We start from the raw sequence: 24,000 nt of genomic DNA, 5'->3' as shown, positions 1-24,000 counted from the left end.
GTAAAATTCCATAACCTGACCTAAACCCGTCTTCCGCTGTCTTGGGGTAGAGTTCTCTTGCTTGAGGGTACACTCGGGAACACTATTCTTTCAAATTTCTCCTTATGTTTTGTTAAAATTTTTATAGTTTATATAGGAAATATTTATTTAAAATATTTTATTTTTCCTTGTTTCCTTTCCTCACTGGGCTATTTACCCAGTCGGGGCCTCCAGGGCTTATAGCATCCTGCTTTTTCAACTAAGGTTGTGGCTTAGCATGTACTACTACTACTACTACTACTACTACTACTAATAATAATAATAATAATAATAGTAACTGTATCGTCCTTCCAGCATAGCAAATGGCTACAGTATTCAAACCGCATTTAACAGCTATTAATGAACTTTCAATGTCGTCATCAGTAACGATGTGCAGCTGATAGTTAATTAATGATATTCTTTATTATAATTATCATCATCATCATTATTATTATCATTCAGTGGCCACTTTCCTCTTGGTGAGGGTAGCAGAAACTCTTCAGCCATGTTAAGCAGCTCTTCTAGGAGAAAGTCACTCCCAAAATCAAACTATTGTTCTCTAGTCTTGGGTAGTGCCAGAGCCTCTGTACCATGATCTTCCACTGCCTTAGGTTAGAGTTCTCTTGCTTGAGGGTACACTCAAGCACACTATTCTGTCCTGTTTCTCTTCCTCTTGTTTTGTTAATTTTTTTTTATAGTTTATATAGGACATATTTATTTTAATGTCATTCTTCTTAAAATATTTTATTTTCTTTTTTGCCTTTCCTCATTGGGCTTATAGCATCTTGCTTTTCCAAGTAGGGTTTTAGCTTAGGAAGTAACAATAACAATGATAATGATAATTTTTGTATATGGTACATATGGCGTACCGTACTTGTAGTCCGTGCATGCGCTTTGAAATAAACAACAGTTCCCTCCAAGATGTTGTCCTGCCTAGAGTCGTATTGAATATGGTGGCAGCTGTCTCTACCCTATATACGCCTCCAGGTACCTAATGGATTCTAAATAATTGTGAAACGGATAAAACATCACCGGGACGTTCACAGAGGGAATGATGCCTTTTGCCAAGAACTGTCGAGTAGAAAGAGGATATCAAATGTGCCGGCCCTCGACCAGCGCGGCCAAGCAAAATCGCACCACCGCCTTGACAGCCTAGGCTGAATACCACTCTTCATCCTGAAATTTATCCCGTCCTTGTCAACACGGATGTCATTTAAAACTGTAATCGTTGTGCCTGAAAGTACAGTAGTTATATTATGATTTTGAATGCAATGTCTGTGTATTCGGCCCCGAATGTGTGTTAATCCAAGTGGAAATATCTTATACCTCGCCAGTGTTTTGTTTATGCTTTGTTCATGATTTTGTGTATAGAATCTTGCAAGAGATAGGTATTCTAGAGTAAGCTCTCAAGAGATAGGTATTCTAGAGTAAGCTCTCAAGAGATAGGTATTCTAGCGTAAGCTCACTGCCAGGTGTTCATGGAATGTCGTTTCTCACATTTGATTGATACTGTTTTGACATGTGCCTTTGATTGAGTATCTAACCTTTGATTGATGTGCCCTTGACTGACTATTTTAACCATGGCCACTTATCAAATCCCTCCCCCAACCCCCATGTCCTTAACAGGCGATGTGGTGGAAAACTAGAAAGAGTTTGATTCCGCCTGGGGAGATTATCTTATTGCCACTGAACTTGATAAAAAACTGAGGAATGAAGACAATATCCGAAATCCCGCGGGGACAGCCATGGTAGCAGTGACGCTATGGGCAGTCATGGGCCAAGCATGCAAGCGAGTGCTGACAAATCTACCAACACTCACTGATAGTCGGAGAAATGATCCTGAATGCATCATCGTAGCCCTCAGGGAGTATTTTATTCCCCAACGCAACGTCTTATATGAAAGGTTCGTGTTCAATACCGCAAAGCAGAAGAGCGATGAGACGATAGATGGTTTTGGGATGAGGTTACACCGATTGGCCGATTCGTGCGAGTTTGGCAATCTACAAGATGAACTAATCAGGGACAGAATTGTTATCGGCACAACTGACGAGACTGGCCGAGAGAGACTGTTGCGAGAACGCCCCGTCCGTAACCTTAACCGGGTGATTGAGAACCTTCGAGCGGCGGAGATGTCCCGCAGCCATAAAGAAGCGATATCGGGGGTAGCTCTAGTTGACCATCTGAAAATGATGAGGAAAGGTCGGAATGGTCCAAATCATCAGAATCAGCAAGGCCAAAAACGGTCACCAGCCCAAGGCAAGAAACCAGATGGCAAGGACAACTCTACAAAGATGAGAAAATGCAATTATTGTGGGAAAGACAAGCACACAAGAGAGCAGTGCCTAGCCAGAAACGACACTTGCAAGAAATGTAAGAACAAAGGCCACTGGGCCGCAGCCTGCCGAAGCAAGGCAACTCACGATATTGAAGAAATGCCAAGTACTTATGAGTACCCCAATGAAAGCAAAGAAATCACCGTTGCAGATTCTACATCAGCGATATATCTTGGTGAAGTGATTAGCGTAGATGCGATCGATGAAGATTTCTGGTCTACTGATGTAGAAGTCAACAACCATGTAACGGGATTCAAGCTCAATAGTGGGTCAAGGATATGTGTCGTGGGAGACACAACACCATGGACGCAAGGTCTAGTTCTATCCAAATCGAACGACCAGTTCCGAGGCCCTGGAGGAGTCAGCCAAAACCACCTAATCGTCGGAGTTCTATGTCAAGCGGAGATCAAATCAGGTCAGCGCACACATCGTGAAGATGTCTATGTGATGAGGAATCAGTCTAAAAACCTCCTCTCTAAATCAGCTACACAGGCGTTAGCCCTACTCACACCGGCCTCCATGGAATATGCAGTTGATTCGTCCCAAGACTTCAAAGAGGAGTTCCCCGGAGTCTTCAAGGGGCTTGGCCTGCTCAAAGAGATGTACAAGATTCCGCTGCGAGACGATGCCACCCCGTTATGCTTATACACACCGAGGCGAGTGCCACACCTATTACTTCCCAAAGTTAAAGATCAACTAGAGAAGATGGAGAAGTATAGCGTAATTTCTGCAGTGACTGAGCCAACCGAATGGTGTTCCGGCATGGTTGTCGTCCCAAAACCATCACGAGAGGTCCGCATATGTATGGACCTAACACCACTGAACCTAGCAGTCAGAAGAGAAATTCACACGATGGCAAAGGTAGATGACAATCTGGCGAAGATTAGGGGAAGCACAATCTTCAGTAAGTTAGATGCAAACTCTGGCTTCTGGCAGATCCCTCTGCACCCAGACTCCAGACTGCTGACAACCTTTGCCACGTCATACGGGCGCTTCTGTTTCAATCGCCTGACCTTCGGCATTAGTTCGGCGCCAGAAGTATTCCAGACTGATGTCGAAGATCCTAAATGGGCTAGAAGGGGAAATCTGTCCTATGGATGACATACTGATTCATGCACCGACAAAACCTGAACATGATGAGAGAATGAGGAATGTGTTGATGAGGCTGCGAAACGCTGGAGTGACGTTGAACAACAAATGCTGTTTCAACCAACCGTGCTTGAAGTTCCTCGGTCATGTCGTCTCCAAAGAAGGCATCGGCGTCGATCCAGATAAGACATGAGTCATCCAGGAACTAGCAGAGCCTTGAAACATCACAGAGCTACAGCGGTTTATGGGCGTGACAAACCAACTTGCCAAATTCATACCGACACTAGCCCGAGTGAACGAGCCTCTTCGCCAACTTCTGAAAAGGAGCAAATGAGGATGTGGGACAAGGCTCAACAAGACGCCTTCGACACCATCAAATGCATGCTGTCCTCAATTGAAGTCCTGGCCCATTATGACCCAAACATACCATGTGTCATCGCAGCAGATGCATGCCAAGATGGCCTTGGGGCTGTCCTTCTCCAAACTGACAGCAACAGCATCCAACGGGATATACTATGCATCTCGGTCCCTTACCGACACAGAGAAGAGATACGCGGTAATAGAAAAGGAAGCCCTAGCTGTAACCTGGGCGTGCGCGAAATTCTCAGACTATGTGCTTGGCTCGAATTCACCGTGGAAACAGACCACCGACCACTTGTACCACTACTCACAACAACTGACCTGTCCAAACTGCCAGCCCGCATCCTCAGATTCAGACTAAGGCTCATGAGATACTCACCGGAAGTGAAGTACGTCCAAGGGGTATATCAGAAGACCGCCGACGCCCTCTCACGAGCACCTGTTGAGAAGCCCTCCAAGGAAGAAGAGATTTTCTGCCTGGAAACAGAGGCGTTCAACGATTCAGCGAGCCAGCACCTGCCTGCCAGTGACAAGAGACTTGATGTCTGAGAAGCCCAACAGAACAACACAGTCTGTACGCAGATCTGGAAGTGGGTGAAAGAAGGCTGGCCTCCTGTGATGCCCAACTTACCGTCCCTCAAGACCTACTGGGAGAAGGCACCACACTTCACCATCAACGACGAGATCTTGATGTTTGACGACCGTCTAGTCATCCCGCAGCCACTCCAGATGAATATCCCGGAGAAACTTCACTCTGGACACCTGGGTATGACCAAATGCAAGGCCCGTGTGAAGGAAAGTGTTTGGTGGCCGTCTATCACATCACAGGTAGAAGTAATGTGCAGAAGCTATTCAACCTGCATCCTGCATCGTGACCAACCAACCCAGCCACTCCTGGCCCTCTCACCTCCCCCCCCCCAACAAAATCTGGGAAAGAGTGAGAACTGACTTGTTCGAGTACAAATCGAAGCAGTATGTATTGATAGTAGACTACGGTTCTAGATGGCTCGAGTTCAAAGAATTAGAATATTCCACCAGTCAAGCTGTCATCCGGAAGCTTTGCGAAGTCTTCGGCACTCATGGAGCTCCCAAGGTTTTAATATCCGACAATGGACCTCAGTATGCATCAAGAGAGTTCCAGGAATTCAGCAAAGACTGGGGGTTTACACACATCACCTCATCACTGCGGTATCCAAAAGCCTACGGAGAAGCAGAAAGGGCCGTAAGAACAGCGAAAGCAATTCTGAGTAAAAACCAAAACCCCTACCTCGGACTACTTGTCTATAGATCGGCACCGCTCTACAATGGCAAGTCACCAAGTCAGCTCCTTATGTCCCAACAGGTAAGGAGTACCGTCCCGACAGCTCCAGCTAAGCTGATACCGCAGGTAACAGACCATCAGAGGATCAAGGAAGGAGAAGAAGAGTACAAGAATTAGTACACCAAAGCGCATGACCGCCATCATAGAGTTGTGCAGCTTCCCTGAATCACTCCAGGAGATAAAGTCTTTGTGAGAGACCAGTCTAGCTACGGTGAAATCAAACAGCAGATGACCAACCCTAGATCTTACCTGGTAGCTATGGAGAACAGAAGTGTTATTCGACGCAATCGGAGAACTCTAGTTCATACCGGCACCACCCGAGAGTTGCCACCGCAGAAGGGTCACGAACCACCTGACACCCTACGAGTTCAGACTGAACCACGACCGACTGCGCCCGAACCACCCATCCCTACCCCTACCAAAGGACCACCCCCGACACCTGCCAAACCAAACCCCAAAGTGACCCCCAGAACGTCGGGAAGAATGACAAAAACAATCCAACAACCCGATATGGTATATTATCAAATGATTTTATTTTCATCTCAACCATGTCAATGACATAAAATGAACATGTACTTAGTGTTAAAGCCATGTTAATGTTACATTTAACCAATAATGTTCGTGTTTTAGTGTTCAAGAGACATTCACAACATTTGTCATATGTTAATTGTGGATAAATGTTGAGTCTTGTAGTTTATTTGTGTTTGCCATGTAGTGTATTATATTTGATTGCTGGGCCACTATTATTTGTATTATCACAAATACATGTAGGGAGGAAATGGATTATGTTAATTCATAAAACTGTTGTGTTTCTTTAGGGGAAAATGGATTGTTAACTTTAAATAATTATCAAACTATCTTAAAGGGGAGATGTTGTATATGGTACATATGGCACACCGTACTTGTTGTAGTCCGCGCATGCGCTTTGAAATAAACTACAGCTCCCACCAAGATGTCGTCCTGTCTAGTGTCGTATTTAATAATAATAATAATAATAATAATAATAATAATAATATCATTATCATTATTATTATTATTATCATTATTATTATTATTAGCTAAGCCAAAACCCCAGTTTGAAAAGCAGGATGCTATAAGCCCAAGTGTTGCAGCAGGGAAAAATAGCCCAATGAGAAAGACCAACAATAAATAAACTACGAGAAGTAATGAACAATTGAAATGAATCTTTTAACAATAAAATTAATATAGATCTTTCATATACGATCTATATTAAAATAAAAACAAGAGGAAGAGAAATAAGATAGAATAGCTTGCCTGAGTGCACCCTCAAGCAAGAGAACTCTAGGCCCTGGTCATATTCTATGTACTTACATGATGCAGATACAGTAATAAAGGCACAAAATATGTTGAGAAAATGAGAATTTTGTCTTGGAATAGAAAGACTGTTAGTCTTCCCAGAGCCAAGAACTTCCTAGGCCCAGCTCGATTCAAATCTTCGAAAGTGTCCTCACCTTTTGTTAAGTCAAGTGTTGACAAACCGCACACTGAACATGAGCATGGCGTCGTGTTGTAGTAGTGATATTATTATTATTATTACTAGCCAAGCTACAACCCTAGTAGGAAAAGCAAGATGCTATAAGCCCAAAGGCTCTAATAGGGAAAATAGCCCAGTGAGGAAAGGAAATAAGGAAATAAATAAATGATGAGAACAAATTAACAATAAATCATTCTAAAAACAGTAATAACGTCAAAACAGATATGTCATATATAAACTATTAACAGCGTCAAAAACAGATAGGTCATATATAAACTATGAAAAGACTCATGTCAGCCTGGTCAACATAAAAACACTCGCCCCAACTTTGAACAATAAACATAATGATACTGGTAGTAATAGTGACATTATCTTCATAATCAAAGCCATTTTTCACCAGAACAAAAAAAAATCAACAAATGCAGCTGTTTTTAGTCCACCGCTGGACAAAGGTATCAGACATGTCCTTGTTCATGGATGGGGTTGGGCCAGTTTTCATCACCACACTGGCCAACTACAGATTGGTGAAGGTAGGAGACTTTGGTCTGAACACTTACAACAAACCAACCTAGCATAAGTGCCCTCGACTAGTACAACTTTGCTGATCATGGCGATACATACATACACACACACACACACACACACACACATATATATATATATATATATATATATATATATATATATATATATATATATATATATATATATATATATATATATACACACACACACACACACATATATATATATATATATATATATATATATATATATATATATATATATATATATATGTGTGTGTGTGTGTGTGTGTGTGTGTGTGGTTCCAATAGAAAATGCTTTTGAATATGAACGAGGAATCATGCACCAATCATCCTTCCTTCCCTAACCTGCCCCCCAACCGCCCTCCTCCCCACATCACCCCTGATCCGGACCCATTTATCCCGTCAAACTCGAGACGGCCTTGGTCCTACCCCGTATCGAACCTCGATATAAGGACTGAAAGGTGAAATCTTTCTATATTCACAGCCGATTTTACAGCTCTTCATACGAGAGATGAATTAGATTTACTCAACTGCATATAAATATGTAGATTCTTAAAGGGAGAAGCGAAGTGTCCGTTCGGTATGAGTAACGATTGCACAGCGTCGTACGCGTAGGAACCACGACTCGTTTCCCATAACAACGAAACATAAATTCACAATCCTTCCTGTGTTTGTTGTAAAATTCATAGTGGTGTATTTTCACTCCCTGTCTGTCTATATATCTATACATCTATCTTGTTTTACAATGAAAAACTGACTACGAAATCTCTTGTAGAGTTAAAAAGCGAAATTCAGATTTTGTATTCGTTCCAATTCCGTTCGTAGAAGTTGCTATATCTTCATCACCCCCCCCCCTCCCCCCTCATGAGTGTGTATGTGTGTCTCGAGTCTCTCGACTAGTCACAGTCACAGTCAGCTCCGATCGGTCTCAGTGTTTTCACCGCTCTTCAGTCACTTCCAGTTGCATTTGCTGTTTGCATGAAAACACGTACTAATCCTGGACCCATTCAGTGTTTCCCCATCTTGTTATTTAGTTTAGATTGTGGTCACATGTTCATGAAACACTAGTGACCAAAGCGGATAGTTCTAAGCAGAACTTCAATCATACGACATTGTCATTTTGAGAAGAGGCAAAAGATAGGTGACGACAATGGTAAGTCTTTGCCTGTTCATCATTGTCTTTGTGTTTATGATTATATGTACTGTGTATACTAGACAAATCCCAGTCATGAATTTACATGGCTGAGGCCTTTGTCCTGCAGTAGACATTTGTTGTTGTACAGTTGTGTGTACGTACATACATACATACATACATACATACATTATATATATATATATATATATATATATATATATATATATATGTAAATATCTATATATATATATATATATGGTAAATATATCATATATGTTATATATATGTAATACACACACCAAAAGTGCAACTAAGAAATTACAAAACAGCGAAAGACTGATAAAAGTTCGTCCATCACATAAGAAAGGAATACCCATATACTAAAATTTTTGGGCTCAAGCCATGGCGTCCTGATGGAAGGTTCCTTTTTGGTAGCTTCCTTGGGTAAATAACTACTAAGATATTCCCAGAGAATTTAACCACAGGTTATCACAGAATTCTAACTTCTGGAGCGAGTATCCTAAAGGTTTCCCTTTTAAGACATCGTATATCAACAGGGGACGCATGTATTAACGCGCCACATAGCTATCTACACGCCGAACAGAGTTAACACTTCGGTGTGTAAGGGCGGAGAATAGCTGGGAGCCGTTCCACAGCTAATCTCGTCTGTGGCTACTTTTGGTACTCGAGACGTAAACAAACTGGCGCCATTGCTAAATGACATCACGTCCGTCCTCGTCCTTCTGCTAGTAGCTCGCCTATCTTAGACGGATTTTCCCTACGCTCTTTTTATCTCACTGCATCTTCGTCATGTCTGCTACCTTCGGCCTCGCCTTCTTCTGGAAAGTTGAGTACAAGGTTCCAGTATTGTTTAGTTAAGCTCTGACCGTAAAGAAAATTTTACTTTTCGAGATATTTGATGTTTTGTGGCGTCGTTGTTGTTCTGCATGCCTTATTTAGTTAGCCTCAACAACGCTTCCGGCCTTATTAACTAATCGATACTATTAGTTTATTTAGTCTTCATAGCTAGGAACTTTTATATCGTGTTTTGACGCTTTTTTATCGGTCATCGATTGACCCCATACCAATTGGCTACTATAGCCCCCAGGCCAGAGCGCCTATATCAGTGTTCATGCATGATATTTATCAGTGATCCTAGGCTTATTTATGAAGATAGTGGCATTATTTTACAATACTATTGACTGTGATGCAAGTGTTTTCGCCTTCAGGGACCATATAGGGGACAGGTTAGAGAGTGTGTCTTTCTAACCTAACCTACATGTAGGACCCCTATATGCTTCCTCCATCCCCTGCCTTAGGGCATCCCCTCTGTGTAGCCTTGCTCCCCCTACCACGTAAGGGGATCAAGCTCATATCAGAGTATATTATCGCCTCTCTGTCCTCCCTAAGGGAATGATTCCCCCTTAGGGTTGCGTCCGAGAGTGAGGAACGGCTAGTTCTTCCTCTATTGCTGGGGCTAGGTCTCCGACTTTTCCTGCAATAGCGATAGGCCTTCCATCCTTCCTAGTTCAGGACGTACATCCCTGCTCTAGGTTAGGTTTTGGAGGGGTTAGTTCTGTTCCTTGCTAAAACTATACCCATGCACCGTTTTCAGTCAAGCTGCCTTACCTTAGGCTAGGGAGTGTCCTCCCTTCCTCAGTGGCCGCTCTGGTACAGAACCCCCTCCATGGAAGACCCTTCTCTTCTCCCCTCCCCACCTATCTCTTGTATGGCCTAGCCTATACTTAGGTTAGTTTATACCCTTCTGTCCCCTGTCCTACAACTCCTCCTTAGGGTGGAGTGACAGGGCTACCTTGAGCTTCTGTGTGCAGTCCGCTCTGGTACATATACTCTTCATAGTGTCCTATGGGGTTAGACACTGGATGTGTTCTGTATGCAGGGGTTTCCCCCCCCCCCCCACTCTTGGGTGTCCCCTAGCCCTCCCTTGGGCTACCTTAGCTCCCGGTCCTCTGCGGCCCCTGCTTCTGGGTGATAGAGTCAGCCTCTATCATGGGTACACCCACTCAGGCGGGATGTCTGGGGGTCCGTGGCCGGACCCCTACATCCCTCCTTCTGTCTCTTTCACTATCCGGGTGCCGGTCCCTTGCCGCCTCCACTGTCGGCGATACCCACCTCCTACCTTGGTGACTCATCCCTTATCCTCTCGGCCGCCAGTCCTCCGTGTGCCGGGGGACTGCCGCCTGCCGCCAGCTTCCAGCCGATGGCTCTCCCTCCTTCCTCATAGCTTGGTCGTCCGCCCGCCGGCCGGCCCCCGGAGTGCCGGCATCCACTGCCGGCAGTCCGGTTCTGCTATAACCATCCTTGTTCCTGTCACCAAGCCGGCAACCTCCGGCTGCCGGAGCCGCCGCTCCCTCCGCCGGCGTGCCGCCGCCACCCTGGTATTACTCTTGACTTTTATATTGTCTGTCCTAATGCCAGAAACTCTGCTGGAGCGGCCTCCGGCGTGCTGGCGGTCTGCCGGAACCTTCCGGAGGCGTCAAGGCGACTTGCACCCCCTTCTACTAGCTATCATCTGATATTGATAGCCCTACACTGCAATTAGATGGCTTGTTTACGTAAATGGATCAGTATCTTATTACTGTTCTATTGGTAATCATGCTGTCTTCTTGCATATCACAGATTTCCAGCATGCTGCGTGTATCTTAGCGCGGCTGGTTGCCGGAAGCCGTTACCCTATGGGATCTTTTAGTCCCCTAATTTGGAACTGAGTGGCCTCAGTCCCAACCTTATATCCTTGACAATTCCCATAGAATTCTATCTGCCCTATGGACTTCTACTTGAATTCTATCCTGTGCCTTCGGTCACCTCGGATTGTCCAAGGATGAAGGTTACGGTAACCAGCCGGGCGGGATGCACGGAGTATGTTCCTATCCTATCTCAACCCTTCCTCTGTGCATCACACCCTTTATCAAGTTAAAATTAATGATTAATATTAACTTAGTTTTAGTCATTCTTATGACTCCCCCCATACTCATTTTCTCTTTCTTTTACAGGAAGAGCAGATGAAGTGTGATTACGACTTCTGCGCTGTGAAACGCCCGCACTTCTACGGGCATACGGCGTGTAGGACTCACGCCCCTTGTGCCAACAAGAAAGGGGATTTGAAGTTCTGGGACCCGCAGAGCTGTATGGTCTGCCAGGATCGCCTAGTCGATGCCTTCCATAATCCTCCCTCAGCGGAGGTCAGGGACACTTCTCGGGATAAACTACGCAAGTGGGTGCGTGGCTTCCAGAAGAATGCCACTGGACCATACCTGGCCACTGAAGAATTGAGGTCCCTTCTGTTCCCAAAGGCCTCCCCCGATTCTGTGGTGCCCAAAGAACTAATCCCCACTGTCCAAATTACGGTGGAACCAGACGTAGTCATGGCCCAGTCCATGCACGAGTGCGACCTGGATTCCGAGAACGACGAACATATGTCGGATATTTCGGAGGGCACGGAGAAGACCCTTATGGCCCAAGGTGCGGAAGATGAAGAGGACCAGGTGGAATACACCGAGTCGGAGCAAGAGGTCGCTCCTCCTTCCATCACCGCCCCTACTCCTACACCGACGGAAGTGTCTCTCCCGTCTACCTCCGCTACCCCGGAACCCATTCCATCCGCCCAAGAGATGTTCCGGATGATCAAAGCCATTATGGACGACAGGCTGAAAGAAACTCATGAGTTCATCAGGTCCATGAAGGGGTCCAAAGAACCGAAGAAGATCTCGGTTAAGGATCTCCCTGCATGCTCACATGCCAACCCCTGGAGGTATGCCGAGCATATGGTTATTGCGACCGGCAGGATCTTTGTCAGCGATAAGATCGGCACGGTCCCCCTGGAAGATGTGGAGTTCTTCCCAAACTTTGAGGCTTACCCGGACTGTTACGTCCGGCTTCGTTCTGAACCTGCCTCTAAAGAAGAGACCGAACCCAAGGAGGAGATAGTGTTTGATCTCTCGAAGGCCCAGGCTATGCTAGCCACTGCATTTAAAAGTAGGGGTTTTACCTGCTCTAAGCTTCCGGCCCTGAGCAAGAAGCACCTTACTTACGTCGCACCCGACGATGCAGTCCTTCCCTTCATGGAAAAGGCCTTTGCTGCGTGCCTCAAGGCTGTGGAAGAAGGAAAACCCTGCCCTGCACTGGAGGAGTGCAGACCCTTCTCCATAGTAACTCCCCCCGACGCTCGACACTGGAAGGATATCCAGCATACTTTCGTGGTGGGAAAGCTAGATCCTGACGTAGCCGGACGTCAGTTTAACGAAGACCTCCCGAAACTCAACGACCACCTCCTTCGTCGGGAACAAGACACGAAGGAGAGGCTTGCAGCATCCATGTCCCACCAGGTCCAACTTGACATCATGGCTTGTGACACCAGAGTCCCAGACCACTACATGGTACTCGCCATATCCCACATGGCAACCCTGGTGAAGGATTTGTATCACTTCATGAAGGCTCGGAGAGCCTGTCGAGAATTCGTGTTCTCAGGTGCCACTGTGAAACACGAACCCCGGAGGCTGATTTCCTCCAACATCTGGGGTAAGCACCTCTTTCCCTCTGACCTCGTGAAAGAGATCACCGACAAGGCCGCCACGGAGAACAGGAACCTTCTCCACAAGTGGGGCATGTCAAAGAAGAGGAAATCTTCCCAGGACGACGGACCTCAACCTAAGAGGAAATCCTCCAAGCAGAAACCCCAGCAACGTCAACAGAGACGGCAGTTTCCGGGACCCGCTACTCCCCAAGTGGCAGCTCAGCCACAGCAGACCTTTCAGCTGGTCACCCAACTGGTCTTGTCACAGTCACCGGTTTTCACCCCTGCTTTCGAGCAACAGACGACTACCTTTCGTCCCAAAGGTAGAGGCTCAAGCAGAGGTGCAGGCAGAGACGCGTCTCGCCGTCCCTCCAGAGGCAGAGGAGGAAGGGGAGCTAGCGGCCGAGGCAGTAAGCCTTCGGGACACCAGAAGCAATGAAGTGCTTCCGGTGGGAGGAAGACTCCGCCAATTCCAGGATCGTTGGACCTTCGATCCCTGGGCACACAGCATCGTCAAGAAGGGTCTAGGCTGGAGTTGGACTCAACCACCCCCAACCTTCCAGCAATTCTTCCAACAATCAACCCCCCTTCTGGAAGAATATGTCCTAGATCTCTTGAACAAGAAGGTGATAAGGAAGGTAAAGTCCACCAGGTTCCAAGGGAGACTGTTTTGTGTCCCCAAGAAAGACTCCGACAAACTCAGAGTCATTTTGGACTTATCCCCCCTCAACAAGTTCATAGCGAACGACAAGTTCAAGATGCTGACTCTTCAACAGATAAGGACCCTTCTGCCTCGAGGTTCTTACACGGTCTCCATAGACCTGGCGGATGCCTACTGGCACGTTCCAATGAACCATCACGCTTCCTCCTACCTAGGATTTCGACTCCAAAGGAAAAGCTACGCCTTCAGGGCCATGCCCTTCGTCCTCAATGTGGCCCCTCGGATCTTCACAAAGCTGGCGGACGCCATAGTACAACAGCTCCGCCTCCGAGACGTCCAGGTGATGGCCTACCTCGACGATTGGCTAGTCTGGGCTCCATCGCCCGAGGATTGTTTAAAATCCTGCAGCAAAGTCACCCAGTACCTAGAACACCTGGGATTCAAGATAAACGTGAAGAAATCTCGCCTTTCTCCAGCTCAGAAGTTCCAATGGTTAGGAATCCAATGGAACCTTCAGTCACACCGCCTTTCCATCCCCCAGAAGAAAAGGAAGGAAATAGCAGGGTCTGTCAAGCGACTACTGAAATCCAAGCGGATCTCAAGACGCCAGCAGGAACGAGTTCTAGGCTCTCTACAGTTCGCCTCAGTAACAAACCCGGTGCTTCGTGCACAGCTAAAGGATGCCGCGGGAGTCTGGAGACGTTCTGCATCCATCGCTCGAAGAGACCTCAAGAGACGGCTCCCAAACAGACTTCGACTTCTCCTCAAGCCGTGGTCGGAAGCAAAGGCCCTGAAAAGGTCCATTCCTCTTCAACACCCACCTCCATCACTCAACATCCACACGGACGCTTCGCTGGAGGGTTGGGGAGGTCACTCCCACCAAAAACAGGCTCAAGGCACATGGTCTCCCCTGTTCAAGACGTTTCACATCAACATCTTGGAGGCCATGGCGGTCCTTCTAACTCTGAAGAAACTCTCCCCGCCTCCCTCGATCCATATTCGTCTAACCCTAGACAACTCGGTGGTAGTTCGATGTCTCAGATAAATCAGGTGCTTCTGACAATCTTCCGTCTGGCAGAGAAGAAGAAATGGCACCTGTCTGCAGTTCACCTACAAGGATTCCGCAACGTGACAGCGGACGCTCTATCTCGGACAAGCCCGATAGAGTCGGAATGGTCTCTAGACGCAAGATCATTCTCCTTCATCTCTCACCAAGTCCCAGAACTTCAGATCGATCTCTTCGCAACGAGCGTCAACAATCAACTTCCTCGGTATGTGGCCCCGTACGAGGACCCCAAGGCAGAAGCAGTGGATGCCATGTCACTGGACTGGAACAGATGGTCCAAGATCTACCTGTTCCCTCCCACCAACCTTCTGCTGAAAGTCCTCTCCAAGTTGAGAACCTTCAAAGGGACAGCGGCCCTAGTGGCTCCCAAGTGGCCCCGGAGCAACTGGTACCCCCTGGTCCTGGAGCTGCAGCCCAAGCTGATCCCTCTCCCGGGCCCAGTTCTCTCCCAACAAGTACAGAAGTCGACTGTCTTCGCTTCATCATCGAAAATCAAGGACCTTCATCTCATGATTTTCTCTCCCTAGCCGCAAAGAAGAGGTTTGGGATCTCGAAGAAAAGTCTAGACTTCCTCGAGGAATACAAGACCGAATCCACAAGACGGCAATATGAATCATCTTGGAGAAAATGGGTCTCTTTCGTCAAGGCAAAAAATCCTAAGGAAATCACCATTGATTTCTGCATGTCCTTCTTCATTCACCTTCATGGACAGGGATTAGCAGCCAATACGATCTCGACTTGCAAATCGGCCTTGACTAGACCACTGTTGTATGCCTTCCAAATTGATCTGTCCAGCGACATCTTCAATAAACTGCCGAAAGCATGCGCTCGTCTACGCCCAGCACCCCCACCGAAACCGATCTCCTGGTCATTGGACAAGGTGCTCCATTTCGCCTCCAACTTGGATAATAATTCATGCCCTCTCAAGGATCTGACTCAGAAAGTTATATTTCTCTTTGCTCTTGCTTCAGGAGCCCGAGTCAGCGAAATAGTGGCATTGTCAAGAGAAGAGGGTCACATCCTGTTTACTGATTCAGGAGACATTACCCTCTCCCCGGATCCGACGTTTCTCGCCAAAAACGAATTACCCACCAAAAGATGGGGCCCCTGGAGAATATGCCCCCTGAAGGAAGATGCCTCTCTATGCCCAGTAGAGAGCCTCAAGGTCTATCTTCGCAGAACTTCGAACTTTGGTGGAGGCCAACTCTTCAAAGGAGAAACATCGGGCAGCGATCTGTCACTGAAACAACTAAGAGCGAAAATCACCTACTTCATTCGCAGAGCGGATCCTGACAGTGCACCCGCCGGTCATGATCCTAGAAAAGTTGCATCGTCTCTGAATTTCTTTCAGAGTATGGACTTCGAAAGCCTTAAAAGCTTCACAGGCTGGAAGTCCTCGCGTGTTTTCTTCAAACATTATGCGAAACAAGTGCACGAAGTCAAACATTTTGTGGTAGCCGCAGGTGGTGTTATGAAACCTGCACCTAACTCTGCATAGAACAGCGAGTTACTTGGGACTCTAACTCTTCGGGTGCCTATGTTGACCCTCGAGCGATACGTAGTGATGTCGAAAACACTTAGTGCTTTCTTATAACTGTTCTTATCCCAGGTGAATATCCCAGGTGAAATGTCATAGTCGTCACACAAGTGCCGCATGCCTAGAGCATGATGTGTTTTAATTAAAGACTGACGTTCCTTGAGAACGAGTGCCTACTAATAAATTTGAAATTCCCTTTCAGATTCAAGAGCAAGTCTTTATTACTATGTACATTATAATTTACTGTAAATTAACTTTACTTATTACTGCAATTCATTTAATTTTCTGCAATTGTGAAATAAAATTCCTATTTTATTACTTGTGCGTCTCAATCCGCTCCTAGTTATACTATGAAATACATGCCTGTCATAGTTTTATTATCCCTTCCCTATGGTTCATGGAGATACTAAGGTCCTAACCCTTATTATATATTCACCTTCGCAATGTAATATTCCAATACGAATACTTACTCTTCATACCCTAGAGACGAAACTCTCCTTCTCGACACACAGTGTCCAACCACCACTTGTCTGCCCTCGAGAATGTTCCGATACGAATGCCAACCATTCAGTCTCGTCTCCAAGTTCTTCAGGTTCTTCTAGCAAGGTGAATAGCCCTTCGATAACCACTTTGATCTCGGCATGGCCCGTGGGAACTTCACTGCCAAGGGGGGCAGGAAGATTCTTCCCTACGGTTCTTTTATTAAGATTACTATGCTACATTGTTCAAAGCCCTTGGCACTTACCTAATAGGGGAAAATCTACCACGATACATTGATTCTCTGGTATTCTTCCATCAGGACGCCATGGCTTGAGCCCAAAAAAATTGATTTTGAGCGAAGCGAAAAATCTATTTTTGGGTGAGATAGCCATGGCGTCCTGATGGACCCTCCCTGCTACTTCGTCCAGTTTTTTAGGTCCCACCCTGCTCTGCTGTATCATGGTGATCGGCAAGCAACTGGCTTCAGGATGAGGACGGACGTGACGTCATTTAGCAATGGCGCCCGTTTGTTTACGTCTTGAGTACCAAAAGTAGCCACGGACGAGATTAGCTGTGGAACGGCTCCCAGCTATTCTCCGCCCTTACACACCGAAGTGTTAACTCTGTTCGGCGTGTAGATAGCTATGTGGCGCGTTAATACATGCGTCCCCTGTTGATATACGATGTCTTAAAAGGGAAACCTTTAGGATACTCGCTCCAGAAGTTAGAATTCTGTGATAACCTGTGGTTAAATTCTCTGGGAATATCTTAGTAGTTATTTACCCAAGGAAGCTACCAAAAAGGAACCTTCCATCAGGACGCCATGGCTATCTCACCCAAAAATAGATTTTTCGCTTCGCTCAAAATCCGTTAATTGCACTGGCTAGAGGACGGACTGGTGCAATGACACGTCAAATTGTTAGAACCGGACGACCAAAATGTCAAGGAGAATTGGTACAAATTGTGCAGCCAACAAATCGTGTCGACATGAGAATAGTTAAAGATGGTTTCAAGTTATTGGAACCAAGGTGTACAATGACTGTTGGTTTTAGAGCTCTCAGCTATGATGTTCCAGAACTATACACCAAACTCCCAATAGAAAGTCCTTCAGAAAGAAGCCAAAAACTGACTCATCTAAGTGCTTCGATTATGTTTATCGAGATGTGTTTTCATTTTATTTATTTATTTATTTGTGTGTATATATTACATTCTGATCTCCATTAGTCTACGAGTTCTATTAGAAAGTCATCAAACCCATTGTAAATACACTGATAAACCATGTTTTTCTGGGAAAGCTAGCAAAAAAGTCACCATTATTTCAATCCCTTTTTCCATGATGACTGTGCTCGACATTGATTTGATTATACAGTCAAGGGGATATCGACTACCCCAAGGTAATCCCTTAACCTAACTTATGCTTGCGAATACTTGGAGTGGGGATACTGCAAATCACCGCCCCCACCCGTCCCCTTTACCTTACACTAACAGTGAAAGACGATTAAAGTATTGTACTTACAATATTAGAAGCCGATGAATACTTATTCCGGCACAAAAACCTTCTGTCTCTTGCTATCAGTTAGTAAGAATTCTTTGAAGTCATTTAAACGTTCTCATAAACTCAATAACTCCTGAATTTCATGTTATCACTTGGTAAGAACCACTTACTCGTCGTTCTCAGAAGCAGGATTTATTAAGGGATTCAGCAACCCCAGATCTACATTCAGGAGATGGAATTAATGCAAAGAGAGTAGGATCATCTGCATATGCAACAAGCTTGTTTTCTAGACTAATCCACATGTCATGTGTATATAGTATGAAAAGTAATGGGCCAAGAGCACTACCACGAGGAACACCAGATATCACATTCCTATACTCGTTATGGAGTTGAGTAGATTGGCCTTTCCTTATGAAAAAAAGGGGGATGGGCTTAAGGCTCTATTTTACAAAAGAGGCATCAAATTCAAAAGGAAGATTAGCAATTGGGTGATAGTGATTACCTGAGAGAGAATGACGTCACGGATATGATTGGCAAATTCGGAAAAGAAAGCTAGTTATGGTTCATGGTTTTTTTTTTGAGATTGTACGTTGATGCAAGCTACTTTATTATTATTATTATTATTATTATTATTATTATTATTATTATTATTATTATTATTGTTTTTTATGTTGACCAGGCTGACAAGAGTCTTATGGTTCATGGTTTTTTTTTTTTTGAGATTGTACGTTGATGCAGGTTACTTTATTATTATTATTATTATTATTATTATTATTATTATTAATGTTTTTTATGTTGACCAGGCTGACAAGAGTCTTTTTATAGTTTATATATGATATGTCTGGTTTGACGTTAATAGTTTATATAAAACATATTTGTTTTGAGGTTGTTACTGTTTTTAGAATGATTTATTCTCATCACTTATTTATTTCCTTATTTATTGTTAATTTATTCTCATCACTTATTTATTGTTAATTTATTCTCATCACTTATTTATTTCCTTATTTATTGTTAATTTATTCTCATCACTTATTTATTTCCTTATTTCCTTTCCTCACTGGGCTATTTTTCCCCATTAAATTCCTTGGGCTTATAGCATCTTGTTTTTCCAACTAGGGTTGTAGCTTGGCTACTACTACTACTACTACTACTACTACTACTACTAGCTATGCTACAACCTTAGTTAGAAAATCAAGATGCTATAAGCCCAACGGCTCCATCAGGAAAAAAATAGCCCAGTGAGGAAAAAAAATAAATGAACGATATAAGAAGTTATGAACATTTAAAATAAAATATTTGAAAAATAATCAACAGCATTGAAGCAGAAGGCTACGTAAATTTATTTACAGACCCAATTTGACATGAAAGAAAAGATGGTATAAGCTGAGTTTTAATTTTCATGAAATATGTGCTGACAATTTAACTCACAAACACCTTAAATGATTTCTCCAAGTTAATGAAAATAATCAATGCTTTCTTAACTGAACATTCCTTGCCAGCTAAATATGCCACTTGCACCATTTTCCTTTTGCAAAATTCCAATATCCTGGAATGTGACATTAGTTTGCAGATTTCCAATGTCTTAGAATGTGACATTTGCACTATTTTCCTCTTGCAAAATTCCAATATCCTGGAATGTGACATTTGCACTAATTTCCTTTTGAAGACTTCCAATGTCTTAGAATGTGACATTTGCACTAATTTCCTTTTGCAGACTTCCAATGTCTTAGAATGTGACATTTGCACTAATTTCCTTTTGCAGACTTCCAATGTCTTGGAATGTGACATTTGCACTAATTTCGTTTTGCAGACTTCCAATGTCTTAGAATGTGACATTTGCACTAATTTCCTTTTGCAGAGTTCCAATGTCTTAGAATGTGACATTTGCACTATTTTCCTTTTGCAGACTTCCAATGTCTTAGAATGTGACATTTGAACTATTTTCCTTGTGCAGACTTCCAATGTCTTAGAATGTGACATTTGCACTAATTTCCTTGTGCAGACTTCTAATGTCTTAGAATGTGACATTTGCACTAATTTCCTTTTGCAGACTTCCAATGTCTTAGAATGTGACATTTGCACTATTTTCCTTTTGCAGACTTCCAATGTCTTAGAATGTGACATTTGCACTATTTTCCTCTTGCAAAATTCCAATATCCTGGAATGTGACATTTGCACTATTTTCCTGTTGAAGACTTCCAATGTCTTAGAATGTGACATTTGCACTAATTTCCTTTTGCAGACTTCCAATGTCTTAGAATGTGACATTTGCACTATTTTCCTTTTGCAGACTTCCAATGTCTTAGAATGTGACATTTGCACTAATTTCGTTTTGCAGACTTCCAATGTCTTAGAATGTGACATTTGCACTATTTTCCTTTTGCAGACTTCCAATGTCTTAGAATGTGACATTCGCACTATTTTCCTTTAGCAGACTTCCAATGTCTTAGAATGTGACATTTGCACTATTTTCCTTTTGCAGACTTCCAATGTCTTAGAATGTGACATTTGCACTAATTTCCTTTTGCAGACTTCCAATGTCTTAGAATGTGACATTTGCACTAATTTCCTTTTGCAGACTTCCAATGTCTTAGAATGTGACATTTGCACTATTTTCCTCTTGCAAAATTCCAATGTCTTAGAATGTGACATTTGCACTATTTTCCTCTTGCAAAATTCCAATATCCTGGAATGTGACATTTGTACTAATTTCCTTTTGCAGACTTCCAATGTCTTAGAATGTGACATTTGCACTATTTTCCTTTTGCAGACTTCCAATGTCTTAGAATGTGACATTTGCACGAATTTCCTTTTGCAGATTTCCAATGTCTTAGAATGTGACATTTGCACTATTTTCCTTTTGCAGACTTCCAATGTCTTAGAATGTGACATTTGCACTATTTTCCTCTTGCAAAATTCCAATATCCTGGAATGTGACATTTGCACTAATTTCCTTTTAATGACTTCCAATGTCTTAGAATGTGACATTTGCACTATTTTCCTTTTGCAGACTCCCAATGTCTTAGAATGTGACATTTGCACTAATTTCCTTTTGCAGACTTCCAATGTCTTAGAATGTGACATTTGCACTAATTTCCTTTTGAAGACTTCCAATGTCATAGAATGTGACATTTGCACTATTTTCCTTTTGCAGACTTCCAATGTCTTAGAATGTGACATTTGCACTAATTCCCTTTTGCAGACTTCCAATATCCTGGAATGTGACATTTTCACTAATTTCCTTTTGCAGACTTCCAATGTCTTAGAATATGACATTTGCACTAATTTCCTTTTGCAGACTTCCAATGTCTTAGAATGTGACATTTGCACTATTTTCCTTTTGCAGACTTCCAATGTCTTAGAATGTGACATTTGCACTAATTTCCTTTTGCAGACTTCCAATGTCTTAGAATGTGACATTTGCACTAATTTTCTTTTGCAGACTTTCAATGTCTTAGAATGTGACATTTGCACTAATTTCCTTTTGAAGACTTCCAATGTCTTAGAATGTGACATTTGCACTAATTTCCTTTTGCAGACTTCCAATGTCTTAGAATGTGACATTTGCACTATTTTCCTTTTGCAGACTTCCAATGTCTTAGAATGTGACATTTGCACTATTTTCCTTTTGCAGACTTCCAATATCCTGGGATGTAAAATTTGCACTATTTTCCTTTTGCAGACTTCCCATGTCTTGGAATGTGACATTCGCACTATTTTCCTTTTGCAGAGTTCCAATGTCTTAGAATGTGACATTTGCACTATTTTCCTTTTGCAGACTTCCAATGTCTTAGAATGTGACATTTGCACTATTTTCCTTTTGCAGACTTCCCATGTCTTGGAATGTGACATTCGCACTATTTTCCTTTTGCAGAGTTCCAATGTCTTAGAATGTGACATTTGCACTATTTTCCTTTTGCAGACTTCCAATGTCTTAGAATGTGACATTTGCACTATTTTCCTTTTGCAGACTTCCCATGTCTTGGAATGTGACATTCGCACTATTGTCCTTTTGCAGACTTCCCATGTCTTGGAATGTGACATTCGCACTATTTTCCTTTTGCAGAGTTCCAATATCCTGGAATGTGACATCTGCTGCAATGCATTCAGCGAAGAATATTGCCCCAGATTGTTGCCATGTTCTCACACACTATGTGGCCATTGCATCGATGGAATTATTGCAACGAATAGGAAATCTTGTCCATCCTGCAGGAAAGAATTTGCAGCTACTTCGGCCGAAGATTTGACCGTTAACAGAATTGTCTTGGACTTGGTTATCCAGCTGTCTTCCAAGCCCAAATTATCCAATGCGTCCTCTTCCTGTGAACTTAAGACGTCCATACAAAGGTTCAATGAGGGTTTTCGTAAGAATTGTATCAATAAAGGTATCAAAGACTTTAATGAAACTATGGACCAGGTTGCAGAAGCCATTGCAACCTACAGAGACATGAAATTTCTTATTCAAGAAGCTGATAAAGATATTGATGGATTGATGGAGAAGCTAAAAGGGATTAAAATGTCGCATTCTGAAACGCTGAGCAATATTGATCAAAATATAGAACAGATGCAGAATGCATTATGTCTCGGATTTCTAAGTAAAATGAAACTGATAAACTTTGATGCTCAACTGGCTTCCTCTACAGACTTCACCTCAGCTGTTATTGATGAAGCAGAAACCGTATTCAATGAAATACAGGATCAGATACGGGAATCTCAGGATCTTCTGAAATGCAAACGAGATGCAGATATTGGCAAGGTTAGTTTCTCTCTCTCTCTCTCTCTCTCTCTCTCTCTCTCTCTCTCTCTCTCTCTCTCTCTCTCTCTCTCTCTCTCTCTCTCTCTCTCCCCTTTAAATGTAGCCATTCTGAACTACTTTTAATTCACTCATCTTGTAGCCAAAGACATTCCCAAAGTATTATTCAAGTTTTCCATAAATTATGCAAGAAGGTAAATTTTGATAATTTTTTTCATGAACAAATTTACCAAAGTAAATTTTCTTACGAGTTATTATTATGCATGGTTGATATTTTTCGTTTTTTTTTTTTTTTAATTTGTTCGTTACAGGAAATTCTCAACATGAAAATAAACTTGGATAACATCGTAGAAGAAATGAAAAGAAGAAGAATTGAAAATGATTCCCAAGTGATCATCAAAGTAAGATTTGTTTAATTTTCGTTATATCACTTAAAAAAGATAAACTGTTTTGCAAAATGTAAAATCAGTAAATTGTTATAACAAATAAGTTACATAATGTGCACCAAAATACTTTTAACTCTCTAATAGTAATCAAAACAACAGAAAATTAAATATTGAAAAATGGACAGCAACTATAGTCAATTCTTTTTAGTGAGGCAGATTTGCACCGTCTCGCAGGGGTGCCCTTTTACCCCGAAAAGGTTTCCTGCTCGCTGATGGATTGGACAAGATAATTCTAACCAATCAGCGACTAGGAAACTTTTCCGAGCTAGAAGGGCACAAATTACTAGAGTGTTGAAGCAATATCCAGTGTTCCAATATTAGTCTTTTTGCTTTATGAAGATAAGAACTTATTTCAGGCTAGTTACCTCGGGAGTTGTGGTAGTCTATTTCGATCAATTGACTCAAGACAGATCTTCGTTGTGAAAGGGTCCAATGGGAAACAGATGGTGGCTCGAATAGACATAGGGGCCAACCGCGTAGCCTCTTTTACCTGTCTCAAGGAAGGAACTTTACCGCCAAGATGCTTCATCCTGAAGGTCAGTTTATTTCAATATTTGAATTCGCTGGTTTTAAAGCATCAAATTCTTTGAGAAAAAGTCCTTTATTAAGATTTTCGGTGATTATTACATTGTGAATAAATGTTTAAACAATGCGGTTTTGTTATGCGATCTCATTTTTTTTATGGCGTGATCTCAGAAAAAAAATATATACTATATCAACAATGAAGTA

At 43.1% G+C, this 24,000-nt stretch overlaps 2 protein-coding genes across 4 annotated transcripts in view; one reads left to right on the top strand and one right to left on the bottom strand.

Moving 5' to 3' along the window:
* The window catches only part of LOC137638483 (uncharacterized), a 218,822-nt gene that overhangs the window by 172,704 nt on the left and 22,118 nt on the right, over positions 1–24,000 (bottom strand). The gene's annotated exons all lie outside the window — the stretch shown is intronic.
* The window catches only part of LOC137638482 (tripartite motif-containing protein 59-like), a 234,968-nt gene that overhangs the window by 209,855 nt on the left and 1,113 nt on the right, over positions 1–24,000 (top strand). Inside the window, exons 1-4 of one of the 3 annotated variants that reach the window (XM_068370573.1) lie at positions 8,082–8,317; positions 22,139–22,828; positions 23,137–23,226; positions 23,628–23,807. In XM_068370573.1, the coding sequence (XP_068226674.1) occupies positions 8,315–8,317; positions 22,139–22,828; positions 23,137–23,226; positions 23,628–23,807 (963 nt within the window). In that variant the 5' untranslated portion in view covers positions 8,082–8,314. Of the gene's footprint in view, positions 1–8,081; positions 8,318–22,138; positions 22,829–23,136; positions 23,227–23,627; positions 23,808–24,000 lie in introns of those variants that run through there. The other 2 variants (XM_068370574.1, XM_068370575.1) reach the window with 2 other exon arrangements.

This window comes from Palaemon carinicauda, chromosome 3, assembly GCF_036898095.1.
Source record: "Palaemon carinicauda isolate YSFRI2023 chromosome 3, ASM3689809v2, whole genome shotgun sequence".
NCBI classification, from domain to species: Eukaryota; Metazoa; Arthropoda; class Malacostraca; order Decapoda; family Palaemonidae; genus Palaemon; species Palaemon carinicauda.
Note: the sequence above shows the minus strand (reverse complement) of the source record. Positions and strands in the feature narration are given on the sequence as shown.